Below are 16,690 nucleotides of genomic sequence, written 5' to 3' on the forward strand. Positions count from 1 at the left end.
ATATTAGGGGGCAGCTGCACCCAAGATAGATCACCAAAAGGTAAAGCTACAGTGTAGTTGTCCTGTGGGTAGTAAAGTAGCCTCAGTGCAGTGTTCTCGGATCATTAGTGGTGTGCTTGTTGTTAGTAAATTGTTTTAAAATAACAGGACATTTAGGTAGTTAGTTATTGTAGTATATAGTAAGTGTATATTAGTTAATGTCCATTTCTTGTGTGATTATGTCAGTGAAACCTGAGTGTTAGGATATTTAGTTCAGATTTTATTTCTTTTGTTTACTATGGTTAGATTGCGTAGTCAGAAAGATGTCAACATGGATAATGAGCAACAGTCAGTAAGTAGTGATACCGAGTTGGAAAGTGGGACACAAAGTAATGTTAGTGACGTAGTTCAGGAAGTACAATGTGAGAATCTGGGGGCAAAAGGACAAGAAATGTTGCCATTGCCACCCAGTGATTCAGTTGATAGCGGAAATACTGTGCCATCCGCAAGCACTGGACACGGACCAGAGAGTGGTGAGGTGTCAGAAGTGCAATCATTAAGAGTTATGTTCGAGCGCATGCTCAATTTCCAAGCTGAATTTGTACGTGTGCAAGCAGAGCGTGATAGAGAACGTGATGCTAAACAAGCAGAACGCGATAGAGAACGTGATGCTAAACAAGCAGAACGCGATAGAGAACGTGATGCTGAACAAGCAGAGCGTGACCAGAGATTGGTAGCTGAATTTGCATGTATGCAAGCAGAACGCGATAGAGAACGTGATGCTGAACAAGCAGGGCGTGACCAGAGATTGGTAGCTGAATTTGCCAAACAAGCAGAGCGCGATAGAGAACGTGATGCTAAACAAGCAGAGCGTGACCGACGCCTGCATGAGAGGGACTTGCAGTTGATGCAAACTTTAGAAGTTATGCAAAGTGAGATTGTTAGTTTAAAACAAAAATATGAAACCATACCCAAAACGGTGCAAGAATTAAGCGAAAGAGTAGATAGTGTTCAAGTGGCTAACGCCAATATAGTAGAGGAAATCAGTGTCCTGACTAATAGGCTCGAACAACTAGAAATTGACACAACTCAAGTAATTGAGAACAAAGTGATCGAACAAGTGCACAAAGTAGAAAATGAAGTCATAAAAGAAATAGATCAGAAAGTGCACGCCGCAATTGAGGCCAGAGATGTGGGCTCAAGTGCGGATGTGCAAGATCTAAAGAGGATAGTGCACAAAGACATTCCGCTGTGGCAGCGGAGTGTGGACCGTCGTCTTGCCGAGATGGAGCTTAGCTTGCGGCATGACGAGGCACGGGCGTATGTCACGCCAGCCAGGTCCAACAATGATAGGCATATAAATACTGCAGTAAAAAATTGCGACTGCGAGACAGAACAGGCAACCAATGTAAGCGAAACAAATAAATGTCATTCCAAAGTAGTGATTGAAGAAAGCTTGATTAGGAACCGACAGTTTCAGATCTTTACAACGGAGAAGAAATCTGTTCACCCTGTAGTGTTTATCAAGGGATTTAGAAACATTTTGCCTAGCGTTTGGAGTCATACCCAGAAAATACAGTTCGTTATGTCTTACATACAAGGAGATGCTGCATTATGGGCAACCGAAGCAGCTGACAGTTGTGATACATATGAGCAATTTGAAAAAGCATTCTTGGCCAAATATTGGTCAACATGTATCCAGGAGAGATTACGGAAGGAGGTATATAATCCAGAGCCGTATTCTCCACGACTAGGCAATTTGCGAAAATATTTCGAGAAGTACATTAATAAGACCCGTTACTGGGACGAACAGATTTCATCCCGGGATTTGATCAGGCTTTTGAAATCACACTTGCCGATACATGTAAAGGAAAAACTTATACACGTGCCTGAAAATGATATGGAACATTTCTTGTCTGTTCTGGACTCAATTGACCTGATTCAGGAGGACGTTAAGGCAGCCTCTGAACAGGCTAGAAGTAACGGAAATGGTTATAGAAATGGTAGAAATAACACGCCTCCACCAAGTAATGGAAACGGCGGAGGTAATAATAGGAGACAGGAGTATGCACACAACGGAAATAGAGGTAGAGACCGGAACGGCAATAGTCCGCCGGTGAATAATGACCGGAAAAGGAGGTTCGATGACCGGTATGAGACAGGCCCACCAAGCAATAATAGATGGAAAAATGCCAGGGGGCCGAGCAACACTAATACTTATAATGATGCAAACCGAACTTGGCCGCAGAACCAGAGGCCCAGTCCGGACCGGCAAAACAGTGATAGATATGACAATAACCGACCGCCACCACAAAATGCGCCAATTGCGCAACCGTGGCGGCCGACGCAACACAACGTGCACATAGTGGAGGTCAGTGACACAGAGCAGCCACGCCCATCCACTAGCAATAATTCAACAAACTAGATGCAGCCGAGATACGCTCTCCATCGTCGGCTGAGGTTTGGAGTGAGAGCAGCCCGACACAGAACAAAACACCGAACAAAATCTGTATCCTTAGGTATAATGACGGGGTACAGATGAGAGATGAATTAATAACTGAACCATCCACGTGCATAAAGGAGCACAAAGACAAAGTACAAGCGATAATAGAGATCAAAATTAACAATATTGATGTGCAAGCGGTCGTAGATACAGGTGCTACTGTCAGTGTTATGAGTATGGACTTATTCAAAGTACTGGGGAAGGAAAGGCGTATGCTGACTTTTCCCGTGAATAATTGTAAAGTCACTGGAGCCATAAGTGCACAGCGACAAATAATTAAACTCCAAGTGCGGGTAGACATGTATGTAGAGGATGAAGCCATAGCGTGCTCATTCCTGGTAGTAAAGGGTTTAAAGGTAGCCTGCATTTTGGGGGTAGATTTTTTAAGAGAAAGGGACGCAATAATCGACCTTTCTCGGGGAAAATTAAGCTTGATGAATGCTGGTAGGAGAATAGAATTGTCCATGCTCAGATCTGAAGAGGTACCTGTACCTAATTGTAACGCTATTAACATAAGGTGTAGGAATCAGTGGATACTACATTTAGACAATCATTGTCTAGGTCAGAAACTCTATTATCCTGACGTACAAGATGATCAATTAAAAGCAAATGTGGACGCACTTGTGAACAAAGTATCACAGTCCGAAAATTTGAACTCTATGCAACAGCAGGATTTGGTACAGTTATTATCTAATTATGCAGATGTATTTTCAGAACGACCAGGAATTGTTAAGGGATATCAGTACAATATCGAGGTAAAGCCTCACAAAACTTACTGTCGAGCCTCATACTCCATTCCTTGGTCCAAGAAGGAAATAGTAGCTAAAGAAATAAGAAAACTGATCGAGTGGGGAATAATAGAACCGTCTTTGTCCCCTTATAGTAGTCCTTTGGTGGCGGTAGCAAAAGCAGACGGACAGGTACGGTTAGTACTAGATGCGAGAGACATAAATGAAATTATTGTACCTGTTAGGACTCATCCGGAAAATCTTGATGAGCAAATTCAAAAATTTCATGGAGTGCAATATTTGACATCTATTGATATGAGATGTTCTTTCTGGCAAATCCTGCTCACACCCGAGTCGAGGAAATATACTGCATTTATATTTGGGGGAAGGAGCTACCAATTTAGGGTACTACCTTTCGGCCTAAATGTAAGTGCAGGAGTTTTTATAACAGCCCTCGACGCGGTTTTAGGTCCGGATTTGCTGCAAAGGGTAACAGTGTATGTAGACGATCTAGTGATTGCCACTGCCACCTGGGAGGAGCACGTAGAACTACTGAGTAAAGTCTTAGAAAGGTTTAAGCAAGCGGGAGTAACAGCGAATCTTGATAAATCCAAATTTGGACGTAATCAGATTAAATTTCTAGGTCACATAATAACACCACAAGGCATCAAGCCTGACAGCAAAAAACTTGATGTAATTCGTGGGTTTCCTAGTCCGAGAACTAAGAAACAGCTCAAAGCATTTATAGGTCTAGCATCTTTTTTTAGACGGTTTGTTCCAAACCAATTAATGAATAACGAATCTTTATTGAGCCTGTTGCGTAAAAATGCGCACTGGGTGTGGACAGAAGAATGTCAACGCGCATTTGACGCTATCAAAAATGCCTTGGTGAACGCCAACATACTGCGACACCCAGACATGACAAAAGATTGTTGTATAGCGACAGATTCGTGTTCATACGGTCTGGGCGCGTGTTTATTTCAGTGGGACAGGAGCAACGACCCCACAACAATCAATGTAATCGGATTTGCCAGCCGCACACTAAACAGCTGCGAGAGAGCATATTCCGCTACCGAATTAGAGGCTCTTGCAGTGGTTTGGGCGGTAAAGAAATTTAACTATTACATCTATGGTAAAGAAGTCAAAGTATTCAGTGACCACCAGGCTTTGAGCTATTTAATGACTTGCAAATTATACCATACCCGCTTGCTAAGATGGAGGTTAGCATTACAGGAATATAAAATTAAAATCATGTACCTTAAAGGACAAGATAACGTTGTAGCAGACGCCTTGTCGAGGCTTCCACTAGGGCAATCCTCAATGTCAAATATTTTGGGACAATCGGAGGAATATCGAATACTATTAGTACAAGATAAGGTACATAGGAGGGACTTTTTACATATGTGTAAAAATATGTCCATATTGCAGGAAACTGATCCGATTTGGCGAGATATCATTAGTAAAATTAAAGAAGGAACCAATCTTAAAAGTGTTCAGAATTTCAAAATAGTAGATAATATTCTGTATTATAAAACAGGTGTGTCAAATGACCATGGAGTCGTGTGTATACCACAACAGGCTATCCCAGCTGTAGTGTGGCACACGCATTTAGCATGGGGTCACGCTGGGATAGGCAAGACAATAAGGATTTTGTCCAAATTCTGTTATTTTAAGGGGATAAGCCAGCAGACTCGCACCATTATCAGGACTTGTCCTCTGTGCCAAAAGGCTAAGTTTCAAATTAGGTCCACAAGGTTTGAACTGCATCCTATAGTGCCTCATCGACCACTTCAGTTAGTATCTATAGACATAGCAGGACCCTACCCACGAGCCAGGGGTGGATTGAAGTACATTTTAGCGGTGTATGACCTTTTCTCTAAATATTTAAAAATATACTGCCTTAAATCAGCCACTGCTCGTGGAATAGTTAAATGGTTAGGGAAGGAATATTTTACACAAGTGGGTAAGCCTGAAGCGATAATATCGGATAATGCTTCCTATTTTGCAGGCCATACCTGGAAAACCTATTTACATGAACAAGATATAAAGCATATACTAATTTCCCGTTTTCACCCACAAGCAAGTTTAGTAGAGAGAACATTTGGACAGTTAAATAAATTTTTCAGGTTATACATTGCATATAAACACACAAGATGGCCAGATCTGATACCTAAGTTTGTAGAAGTTCACAACGCAACCCCGCATGCTTCTACGGGGTATCTACCAAACGAGATTATAATGAATAATAATAGAGTTTTGAATGAGTGGCTGGCACCTTTGCCTAAGGTCCCAGTCATTCCTGAGCCTAAGGAAGTGAAGATAAGAAAAGCAGGGTGCAACCTTACCAGGTGCGCTCAGAAAAGGAAAGAAAAATATAATCGACATGTGACGAATAACCAAAAATTTAGTGTTGGGGACTTGGTACTCTTACGCAATCATCCTAAGTCCTCGGCATCCTTGAAACAGAATAGCAAGTGGCAATTGGTGTACAATGGACCTTTTAGAGTAGTAAGTGTGCCACATGAGTGTAGCTATCTCTTAGCAGATCCCCACTCAGGGAGAGTACGGGGACTGTATCCGCGTAAGGATGTAAAAGCATTCCTACAGTAAAAGACTAATAGTCCTATGTGGACACCATTCTTTTGTAAATAATGAACATTAATGATGTGTGATCTTTAGAGATAATGTACTAGTGTAGAAGTGTTTAGTTATAAGAATATGATTGACTTTCTCATGTGTATGGATATTTGTGTTATGTACTCTTTTAATTTGTGTTATCTAGAACATGCTCTAAATGTTTGCACAGATAATCTGATTAGTGCAATTATTTGTAGTGTTAAGCTGTGACAGAGTTCAATCAAAAAGAACATTTTAGTAATGATTAGTTAGTGTACTACATAATTTTCTATGTGCCCAAATTTGAAATATTTCTTGGCACAACCTTCTCTATTATGTGTATGTATGTATATATGTGTAGCTGTCAGATTGACAGATTCGAACCCAGAATAATATCAATAATATGAGGCCCTGAGAACTTTATTATCTAACCAATGTTATTAGAGAAAATAATGCACCCAGTAGTGACCCGAGGGCACCACGGGAGGCAAACTTGTTGCAAATTTATGTAATGCAAAGTTACGCACAAAGAAGCTTCAATTGAAGCATGTGCAGATTCAAACAGTAAAAAAGAGCTAGCCAGATACAGTCCAAGTCAATTTTTGCCTACAGAGACTACACTGTAGTTACGTAGGACGTTGATAGTAAAGTGTGACATGAGTTCAAAGGAGTTATTGAACAATATGCCTGAATCCCGCTGGAATGCACAAATAAAATCTACTCGAACACGAATATAGATGACTTTTGGGCAAACTAATACCAAATTTTAATATTTTGTTACCATGTACGCAAATATCACACCTTGGTAAAGAGTTACGAATGTGCTATTACAAAAAAAAAAAAAAAAAAAAAAAAAAAAAAAAAAAAAAAAAAAAAAAAAAAAAAAAAAAAAAAAAAACAACGTTGCACAGCGGACATTGTAAATAAAAATAAAGGAACTTAAACAAAAGTGCAGTATTGTGCGGCAGAGACAGACAGTGACTGTTAAACCTGCAGCAATACGTCACGGAATAGTTGTGTATAAGTGATAAAAAACTGTATCATCGCCGTGTGTGCAAGTGGACAAGGAACTAGCACGACACGAACAGTGAACCGATAACGGACGGTGGATCAAGCTAGTGTCAAACTTTAACTCTTTGTGTGTCAAGGGACGCTAGGAAAGCGCATTGACTACGAAGATACATTTTGTCCTAAGGTGAAAACTTGCGTGTGACTAATGACAAGTCATGACATGGTGAAAAATATTGTATGCCCATAAAACGTGTTACTGTGACAACGAAACATTGTGCAAACCAGACTAGTGAAGGCCTACTGAGTAATAACTGCCACTAACTGTGTGCGTTCTTTCCCACAGCAGGAAAAATGCCTATAAGGATAGTACACTGTTTCTGAACTTGTTGCATGTTTCCTGGAGCACTGCAAGAAAACGTCGCACGGGCGAGCGGATATCCAACGCGCATCCGGCTACATCAGCTATGCAGCGGCCGCAGCAGCCCGTAGCAGACCAGACAGACAGCCGCGCCCCTCCGCGCCGTAGCTGTCAACGCCGGGGGCGGTGACCTACACGGAGTCAGCGCGCCGCGCCGAGCGCCGCTCAACAATCACTCCGCACCGCTCACCAAATTCAGCATTATTGATTTTTTTTATGTTCACATAAACTGAATACCATGTCAATGACTTCATTTCGATAAACATTGAACATTTACTACGTAGGACAAGTGACCTTGTAGTGTATCACACGAATAATAGTATCACACACAAAAAAAAAAACTTCAGTCGAACTGTATGTGACTGTGATATTGTGTAATTGTGTAACCGTTTGTGACGAACTGAATTTAATTCAAATGAATAACTGCATTTAATTCAAATGACCATGAACCAACTGGGATGGCTGGGCTCCGGCACAGTTTTGCCCAGGTTTCCTGTTTGCCTACGCCCAAATGGGGGAGCCATGAACTTATATAATCCTGGGACTAAATAAAAGAGCCATTCCGTAAAATATACAAGTGGAAAGAACGTTACTGGCACCATTGTGTCAAAGTGTAAAAACTCTTTGCCAAATGCTGCCAGGGGGCAATGTAACGTTCCCTGGTAAACTCACGTTATTAAAAAAAAAAAAAAAGAGTTTATTTGTACCATATACGCCGCTCTGGGCAAGTTGTATATATCGTAATTATTGAACAAAAATATTACTGAATGTGGTGTAAAAGACATTTGTTATTCTCCTTATATTTTTTGTTGTAATATTTGTCTGTATTTAGGATAGGAATTTTTTCTGTATTTATTATGTGATTGTAAAATGTGTCAGTATTTGCGATAGCAGAGATATGTTGCCAGAAGAGAATAATATCGTCAATTTGCAAAGAAATGTTAATAGTCAGCAATACTATTTAAGCACAATGCATTATGTATTCTTGGGTCTTCTCTGTTCAGAAGTCATTGCGGTAGGACACTGTGAAAGAGTTTTTTACGAATGGGTAGACTTCTTTTGTCTCTGTCTGGACTTAGCCGCCATTAGACGATGCGTTACGAATTAATGTGAGTTGTATTGTTGTTTGATCTAAATATATTAGAGTTTATCAAAAGTGTGAATTATTTATGTAAATTAGCTTGCCCACGTCATCTATAAAATTTCTTTAAGAATTTTTCAGCATTTTTTAGCGGTGTTGCTGGGCTGTGCCGCGACTAACAATAGCAAACCCGTAAATCGGGAACAGATGCATAAAAATCAATGGTGAATTAAGAAATTGTTCTTCTTTTTCAGTGATCCTGTGGCTGATAAAATTTGAATTAATTATACGTTTGTGCATTCGTAGGCGGAAAGCTAATGTTAGTTAACATTGAAATTTAAACAGTTTGGTTCTTTCAAAATATCTTAAATGTGTAATGAAGTAGGTTTGATCAGTGATAAATGTCGGCTTGGCAATAATTAAAACATTTTCTGCTAATGGAGGTAATCTTGTGTTCTATGGCTAGTGCCGGGATAAAATTCAGTAAAAATATTTAACAAAAAATCCACTGCATCAGGACAGTATATGCCAAGGCCGAATGATTTAAAGGGCCCAATTCTCAACCTAATATTCTTAACCAGTTCATATGAGTTCACGTAAATATTATTTTTTCTTTAAATGTACGTAATAATTAAGTAAGAAAAAATTTTTTATTACCACACGAAAATAAGAGAGTGGTTCTACAACAAAGTTCGCACGAAAGAAAATTAACTTAAAAACAACAGATAAATTTAATTATTCTTCTTTAACGAAATTTCAAATCAATCCCATTCATTACGACCGATTTCGTTAAAACTTTCACATTGACCATGAAACACAGAAATTGCATCGGGATTGAATACAAAAGGGACAATGCCGACTTAAGTACAAGAAGGGTGAATCTTCTAAGAGTTTGTTGTTTGAGCGGCTCCTGGGAGACCAGTATTAGATTCTGATGCACCAGTGCTGATTAACTGTATCCCTTGGACCTTCACATGACCATGAAACACAGAAATTACATCGGGATTGAATGCAAAAGGGACAATGCCGACTTAAGTACAAGAAGAGTGAATCTTCTCAGATTATATGCATTGAGCGGCTCCTGGGAGACCAGTATTAGATTCCGATGCACCTGTGCTGGTTTAGTGTATCCCTTGGACCTTCACATGAACCTCCAAACATAGACGTTGCATCGGGAGTGAGTACAAAAGGCACAATGAAGACTTAAGTACAAGAAGAGTGAATTTTCTCAGAGTTTGTCGTTTGAGCGGCTCCTGGGAGACCAGTATTAGATTACGATGCACCAGTGCAGGTTTACTGTATCCCTTGGTCCTTCACTTTGAGCATGAAACACAGATATTGCATCGGGATTGAATACAATAGGGAGAATGCCGACTTAAGTACAAGAAGAGTGAATCTCTTCAGAGCCTGTGATTTGAGCGGCTCCTGGGACACCAGTATTAGATTCCGATGCACCAGTGCACGTTTACTATATCCCTTGCACCTTCACATTGACCATGAAACAAAGAAATTGCATCGGGATTGAATACAAATCGGACATTGCCGACTTAAGTACAAGAAGAGTGAATCTTCTCAGAGTATGCGCTTTGAACGCCTCCGGGGATACCAGTATTAGATTCCGATGCACCTGTGCTTGTTTAGTGTATCCCTTGGACCTTCACATGGACCATCAAACACAGAGATTGCATTGTGATTGAATACAAAAGGCACAATGCCGACTTAAGTACAAGAAGAGTGAATCTTCTAAGAGTTTGTGCTTTGAGCGCCTCTTGGGAGACCAGTATTAGATTCCGTTGCACCATTGCAGGTTAACTGCATCCCTTTGACCTTCACATCGACCATGAAACGCAGAAATTGCATGGGGATTGATTACAAACGAGACAATGGCGACTTAAGTACAGGAAGACTGAATCTTCTAAGAGTTTGTGCTTTGAGCGGCTACTGGGAGACCAGTATTAGGTTCCGACGCACCAGTGCAGGTTTTGCTGTATCCCTTGGTCCTTTACATTGACCATGTAACACAGATATTGCATCGGGATTGAATACAAAAGGGAATATGCCGACTTAAGTACAAGAAGAATGAATCTCTTCAGAGTTTGTTCTTTAAGGGGGTCCTGGGACACCAGTGTTACATTCCGATGCACCAGTGCAAGTTTAGTGTATCCCTTCGACCTTCACATTGATCATGAAACACAGAAATTGGATCGGGATTGAATACAAAATGGACTGCCGATTTAAGTACAAGAAGAGTTAATCATCGCAGAGTTTGTGCTTGGAGCGGCTCTTGGGAGACCAGTATTAGATTCCGATGCACCAGTGCAGGTTTACTGTATCCCTTGGACCTTCACATTGACCATGAAACGCAGAAATTGCATCGGGATTGAATATAAATGGGGCAATGCCGACTTAAGTACAAGAAGGGTGAATCTTCTAAGAGTTTGAGCTTTGAGCGGCTCCTGGGAGACCAGTATTACATTCCGATGCACCAGTTCACGTTTACTGTATCCCTTGGACCTTCTCATTGACCATGAAACACAAAAGTTGCTTTGGGATTGAATACAAAAGGGACAATGCCGACATAAGTGCAAGAAGAGTGACTTTTCTAAGGGTTTGTGGTTTGAGCGGCTCCTGGCAGACCAGTATTAGATTTCGATGCACCAGTGCAGGTTTACTGTATCCGTTGGACTTTCACATTGACCATGAAACACAGAAATTGCATCGGGATTGAATACAAAAGGGACAATGCCGACTTAAGTACAAGAAGGGTGAATCTTCTAAGAGTTTGTTGTTTGAGCGGCTCCTGGGAGACCAGTATTAGATTCCGATGCACCAGTGCTGATTAACTGTATCCCTTGGACCTTCACATGACCATGAAACACAGAAATTACATCGGGTTTGAATACAAAAGAGACAATGCCGACTTAAGTACAAGAAGAGTGAATCTTCTCAGAGTATGTGCATTGAGCGGCTCCTGGGAGACCAGTATTAGATTCCGATGCACCTGTGCTGGTTTAGTGTATCCCTTGGACCTTCTCATGAACCTCCAAACACAGACGTTGCATCCGGCTTGAGAACAAAAGGCACAATGCCGACTTAAGTACAAAAAGAGTGAATTTTCTAAGAACTTGTCGTTTGAGCGGCTCCTGGGAGACCAGTATTAGATTCCGATGCACCAGTGCAGGTTTACTGTATCCCTTGGACCTTCACATTGACCATGAAACGCAGAAATTGCATCGGGATTGAATATAAATGGGGCAATGCCGACTTAAGCACAACAAGGGTGAATCTTCTAAGAGTTTGTGCTTTGAGCGGCTCCTGGGAGACCAGTATTAGATTGCAATGCACAAGTGCAGGTTTTCTGTATCCCTTGGACGTTCACATTAACCATGAAACACAGAAGTTATATCGGGATTGAATACAAATTGCACAATGCCGACTTAAGTACAAGAAGAGTGAATCTTCTAAGAGTTTGTGCCTTCAGCGGCTCCTGCGAGACCAGTATTAGATTCCGATGCACGAGTGCAGTATTGCTGCATCCCTTGGACCTTCACATTGACCATGCAACACAGAAATTGCATCGGGACTGAATACGAAAGGCACAACTCCGACTTAAGTACAAGAAAAGTGAATCTTCTAAGAGTTTGTGGTTTGAGCGGCTCCAGGTTGACCAGAGTTAGATTCCGATGCACCCGTGGAGGTTTACTGTATCCCTTGGACCTTGACATTGACCATGAAACACAGTAATTGCTTCGGAACTGAATACAAAAGGGACAATGCCGACTTAAGAACAAAAAGAGTGAACCTTGCAAGAGATTGTGTTTTGAGCGGCTCCTGGGAGACCAGTATTAGATTACGGTGCACCTGTGCAGGTTTACTGTATCGCTTGGACCTTCACATTGACCATGAAACACAGAAATTGCATGGGGATTGAATACTAAAGGTACAATGCCAACTTAAGTACAAGAAGAGTGAATCTTCGAAGATTTTGTGTTTTCGGCGGCTCCTGGGAGACCAGTATTAGATTCCGATGCACCAGTTCACGTTTACTGTATCCCTTGGACCTTCTCATTGACCATGAAACACAAAAGTTGCTTTGGGATTGAATACAAAAGGGACAATGCCGACATAAGTGCAAGAAGAGTGACTTTTCTAAGGGTTTGTGGTTTGAGCGGCTCCTGGCAGACCAGTATTAGATTTCGATGCACCAGTGCAGGTTTACTGTATCCGTTGGACTTTCACATTGACCATGAAACACAGAAATTGCATCGGGATTGAATACAAAAGGGACAATGCCGACTTAAGTACAAGAAGGGTGAATCTTCTAAGAGTTTGTTGTTTGAGCGGCTCCTGGGAGACCAGTATTAGATTCCGATGCACCAGTGCTGATTAACTGTATCCCTTGGACCTTCACATGACCATGAAACACAGAAATTACATCGGGTTTGAATACAAAAGAGACAATGCCGACTTAAGTACAAGAAGAGTGAATCTTCTCAGAGTATGTGCATTGAGCGGCTCCTGGGAGACCAGTATTAGATTCCGATGCACCTGTGCTGGTTTAGTGTATCCCTTGGACCTTCTCATGAACCTCCAAACACAGACGTTGCATCCGGCTTGAGAACAAAAGGCACAATGCCGACTTAAGTACAAAAAGAGTGAATTTTCTAAGAACTTGTCGTTTGAGCGGCTCCTGGGAGACCAGTATTAGATTCCGATGCACCAGTGCAGGTTTACTGTATCCCTTGGACCTTCACATTGACCATGAAACGCAGAAATTGCATCGGGATTGAATATAAATGGGGCAATGCCGACTTAAGCACAACAAGGGTGAATCTTCTAAGAGTTTGTGCTTTGAGCGGCTCCTGGGAGACCAGTATTAGATTGCAATGCACAAGTGCAGGTTTTCTGTATCCCTTGGACGTTCACATTAACCATGAAACACAGAAATTATATCGGGATTGAATACAAATTGCACAATGCCGACTTAAGTACAAGAAGAGTGAATCTTCTAAGAGTTTGTGCCTTCAGCGGCTCCTGCGAGACCAGTATTAGATTCCGATGCACGAGTGCAGTATTGCTGCATCCCTTGGACCTTCACATTGACCATGCAACACAGAAATTGCATCGGGACTGAATACGAAAGGCACAACTCCGACTTAAGTACAAGAAAAGTGAATCTTCTAAGAGTTTGTGGTTTGAGCGGCTCCAGGTTGACCAGAGTTAGATTCCGATGCACCCGTGGAGGTTTACTGTATCCCTTGGACCTTGACATTGACCATGAAACACAGTAATTGCTTCGGAACTGAATACAAAAGGGACAATGCCGACTTAAGAACAAAAAGAGTGAACCTTGCAAGAGATTGTGTTTTGAGCGGCTCCTGGGAGACCAGTATTAGATTACGGTGCACCTGTGCAGGTTTACTGTATCGCTTGGACCTTCACATTGACCATGAAACACAGAAATTGCATGGGGATTGAATACTAAAGGTACAATGCCAACTTAAGTACAAGAACAGTGAATCTTCGAAGATTTTGTGCTTTCGGCGGCTCCTGGGAGACCAGTATTAGATTCCGATGCACCAGTTCACGTTTACTGTATCCCTTGGACCTTCTCATTGACCATGAAACACAAAAGTTGCTTTGGGAATGAATACAAATGGGACAATGCCGACATAAGTGCAAGAAGAGTGACTTTTCTAAGGGTTTGTGGTTTGAGCGGCTCCTGGGAGACCAGTATTAGATTACGATGCACCAGTGCAGGTTTACTGTATCCCTTGGACCTTCAAATTGACCATGAAGCACAGAGATTGCATCGGGATTGAATACAAATGGGACAATGCCTACTTAAGAACAAGAAGAATGACTTTTCTAAGAGTTTGAGCTTTGAGCGGCTTCTCGGAGGCCTGTATTACATTGCGATGCACCAGTGCAGGTTTTCTGTATCCCTTGGACGTTCACATTGACCATGAAACACAGAATTTATATCGGGATTGAATACAAAATGCACAATGCCGACATAAGTACAAGAAGAGTGAATCTTCTAAGAGTTTTTGCCTTCAGCGGCTCCTGCGAGACCAGTATTAGATTCCGATGCACCAGTGCGGGATTGCTCTATCCCTTGGACCTTCACATTGAGCACGCTTCACAGAAATTGCATCGGGATTGAATACAAAAGGCACAACTCCGTCTTAAGTACAAGAAAAGTGAATCTTCTAAGAGTTTGTTGATTTGAGCGGCTCCAGGGTGACCAGAATTAGATTCCGATGCACCAGTGCAGGTTTACTGTATCCCTTGGACCTTCACATTGACCATGAAACACAGTAATTGCTTCGGAATCGAATACAAAAGGGGCAACGCCGACTTAAGAACAAGAAGAGTGAATCTTGCAAGAGTTCGTGCTTTGAGCGGCTCCTGCGAGACCAGTATTAGATTACGATGCACCAGTGCAGGTTAACTGTATCACTTGGACCTTCACATTGACCATGATACACAGAAATTGCATGGCGATTGAATACTAAAGGCACAATGTTAACTTAAGTACAAGAAGAGTGAATCTTCGAAGGTTTTGTGCTTTGAGCGGCTCCTGGGAGACCAGTTTTAGATTCCGATGCACCAGTTCACGTTTACTGTAACCCTTGGACATTCACATTGACCATGAAACACAAAAATTGCTTTGGGATTGAATACAATAGGGACAATGCTGACATAAGTGCAAGAAGAGTGAATTTTCTAAGAGTTTGTGGTTTGAGCGGCTCCTGGCAGACCAGTATTAGATTTCGATGCAACAGTGCTGGTTTACTGTATCCCTTGGACTTTCACATTGAGTATGAAACACAGAAAGTGCATCGGGATTGAATACAAACGGGACTATGCCGACTTAAGTACAAGAAGAGTGAATAATCTAAGAGTTGGTGGTTTGAGCTGATCCTGGGAGACAAGTATTAGATTCCGATGCACCGGTGCGGGTTCACTGTATCCCTTGGACGTTCACATTGACCCAGAATCACAGAAATTGCATCGCTATTGAATACAAAAGAGACAATGCCGACGTAAGTACAAGAAGAGTGAATTTTCTAAGAATTTGTGGTATGAGCGACTCCTGGGAGAAAAGTGTTAGATTCCGATGCACCAGTGCAAGTTTACTGTATCCCTTCGACCTTCACATTGGCCATGAAACACAGAGATTGCATTGGGATTGAATACAAAAGGGACAATGCCGACTTAAGTACAAGAAGGGTGAAACTTATAAGATTTTGTGTTTTCAGCGGCTCCTGGGCGACCAGTATTAGATTCCGATGCACCAGTGCAGGTTTACTGTATCCCTTGGTCCTTCACATTGACCATGAAACACAGATATTGCACCGGGATTGAATACAAAAGGGAATATGCCGACTTAAGTACAAGAGGAATGCATCTCTTCAGCGTTTGTGCTTTATGCGGCTCCTGGGATACCAGTTTTAGATTCCGATGCACCAGTGCTGGTTTAGTGTATCCCTTGGACCTTCACATGAACCTCCAAACACAGACGTTGCATCGGGAGGGAGTACAAAAGGCACAATGCCGACTTAAGTACAAGAAGAGTGAATTATCTAAGAGTTTGTCGTTTGAGCGGCTCCTGGGAGACCAGTATTAGATTACGATGCACCAGTTCACGTTTACTGTATCCCTTGGACATTCACATTGACCATGAAACACAAAAATTGCTTTGGGATTTAATACAATAGGGACAATGCTGACATAAGTGCAAGAAGAGTGAATTTTCTAAGAGTTTGTGGTTCGAGCGGCTCCTGGCAGACCAGTATTAGATTCCGATGCACCAGTGCAGGTTTACTGTATGCCTTGGACTTTCACATTGAGCATGAAACACAGAGAGTGCATCGGGATTGAATACAAAAGGGACTATGCCGACTTAAGTACAAGAAGAGTGAATAATCTAAGAGTTGGTGATTTGAGCTGATCCTGGGAGACCAGTATTAGATTCCGATGCACCGGTGCAGGATTGCTGTATCCCTTGGACCTTCACATTGACCGTGAAACGCAGAAATTGAATCGGGATTGAATATAAATGGGGCAATGCCGACTTAAGTACAAGAAGAGTGAATCTTCTAAGAGTTTGTGCTTTGAGCGGCTCCTGGGAGACCAGTATAGGATTTCGATGCAACAGTGCTGGTTAACGGAATCCCATGGACCTTCACATTGACCAAGAAAAACAGAATATGCATCGGGATTGAATACAAAAGAGACATTGCTACCTTAACTACAAGAAGACTGAATCTTCTAAGAGTTTGTGCTTTGAGCGGCTCCTGGGAGACCAGTATTAGATTACGATGCACCAGTGCAGGTGTACTGTATCG

General features: G+C 41.7%; 1 protein-coding gene across 1 annotated transcript in view; it reads left to right on the plus strand.

The window, feature by feature from the left end:
* Positions 1–310: 310 nt before the first annotated feature.
* LOC124799109 (RNA-binding protein 25-like) overlaps positions 311–16,690 on the plus strand; it is a 66,614-nt gene continuing 50,234 nt past the window's right edge. Inside the window, exon 1 of the mRNA XM_047262650.1 lies at positions 311–1,387. Coding sequence (XP_047118606.1) covers positions 311–1,387 — 1,077 coding nt within the window. The remainder of the gene's footprint in view (positions 1,388–16,690) is intronic.

Source organism: Schistocerca piceifrons, chromosome 1 (assembly GCF_021461385.2).
Source record: "Schistocerca piceifrons isolate TAMUIC-IGC-003096 chromosome 1, iqSchPice1.1, whole genome shotgun sequence".
NCBI lineage: Eukaryota > Metazoa > Arthropoda > Insecta > Orthoptera > Acrididae > Schistocerca > Schistocerca piceifrons.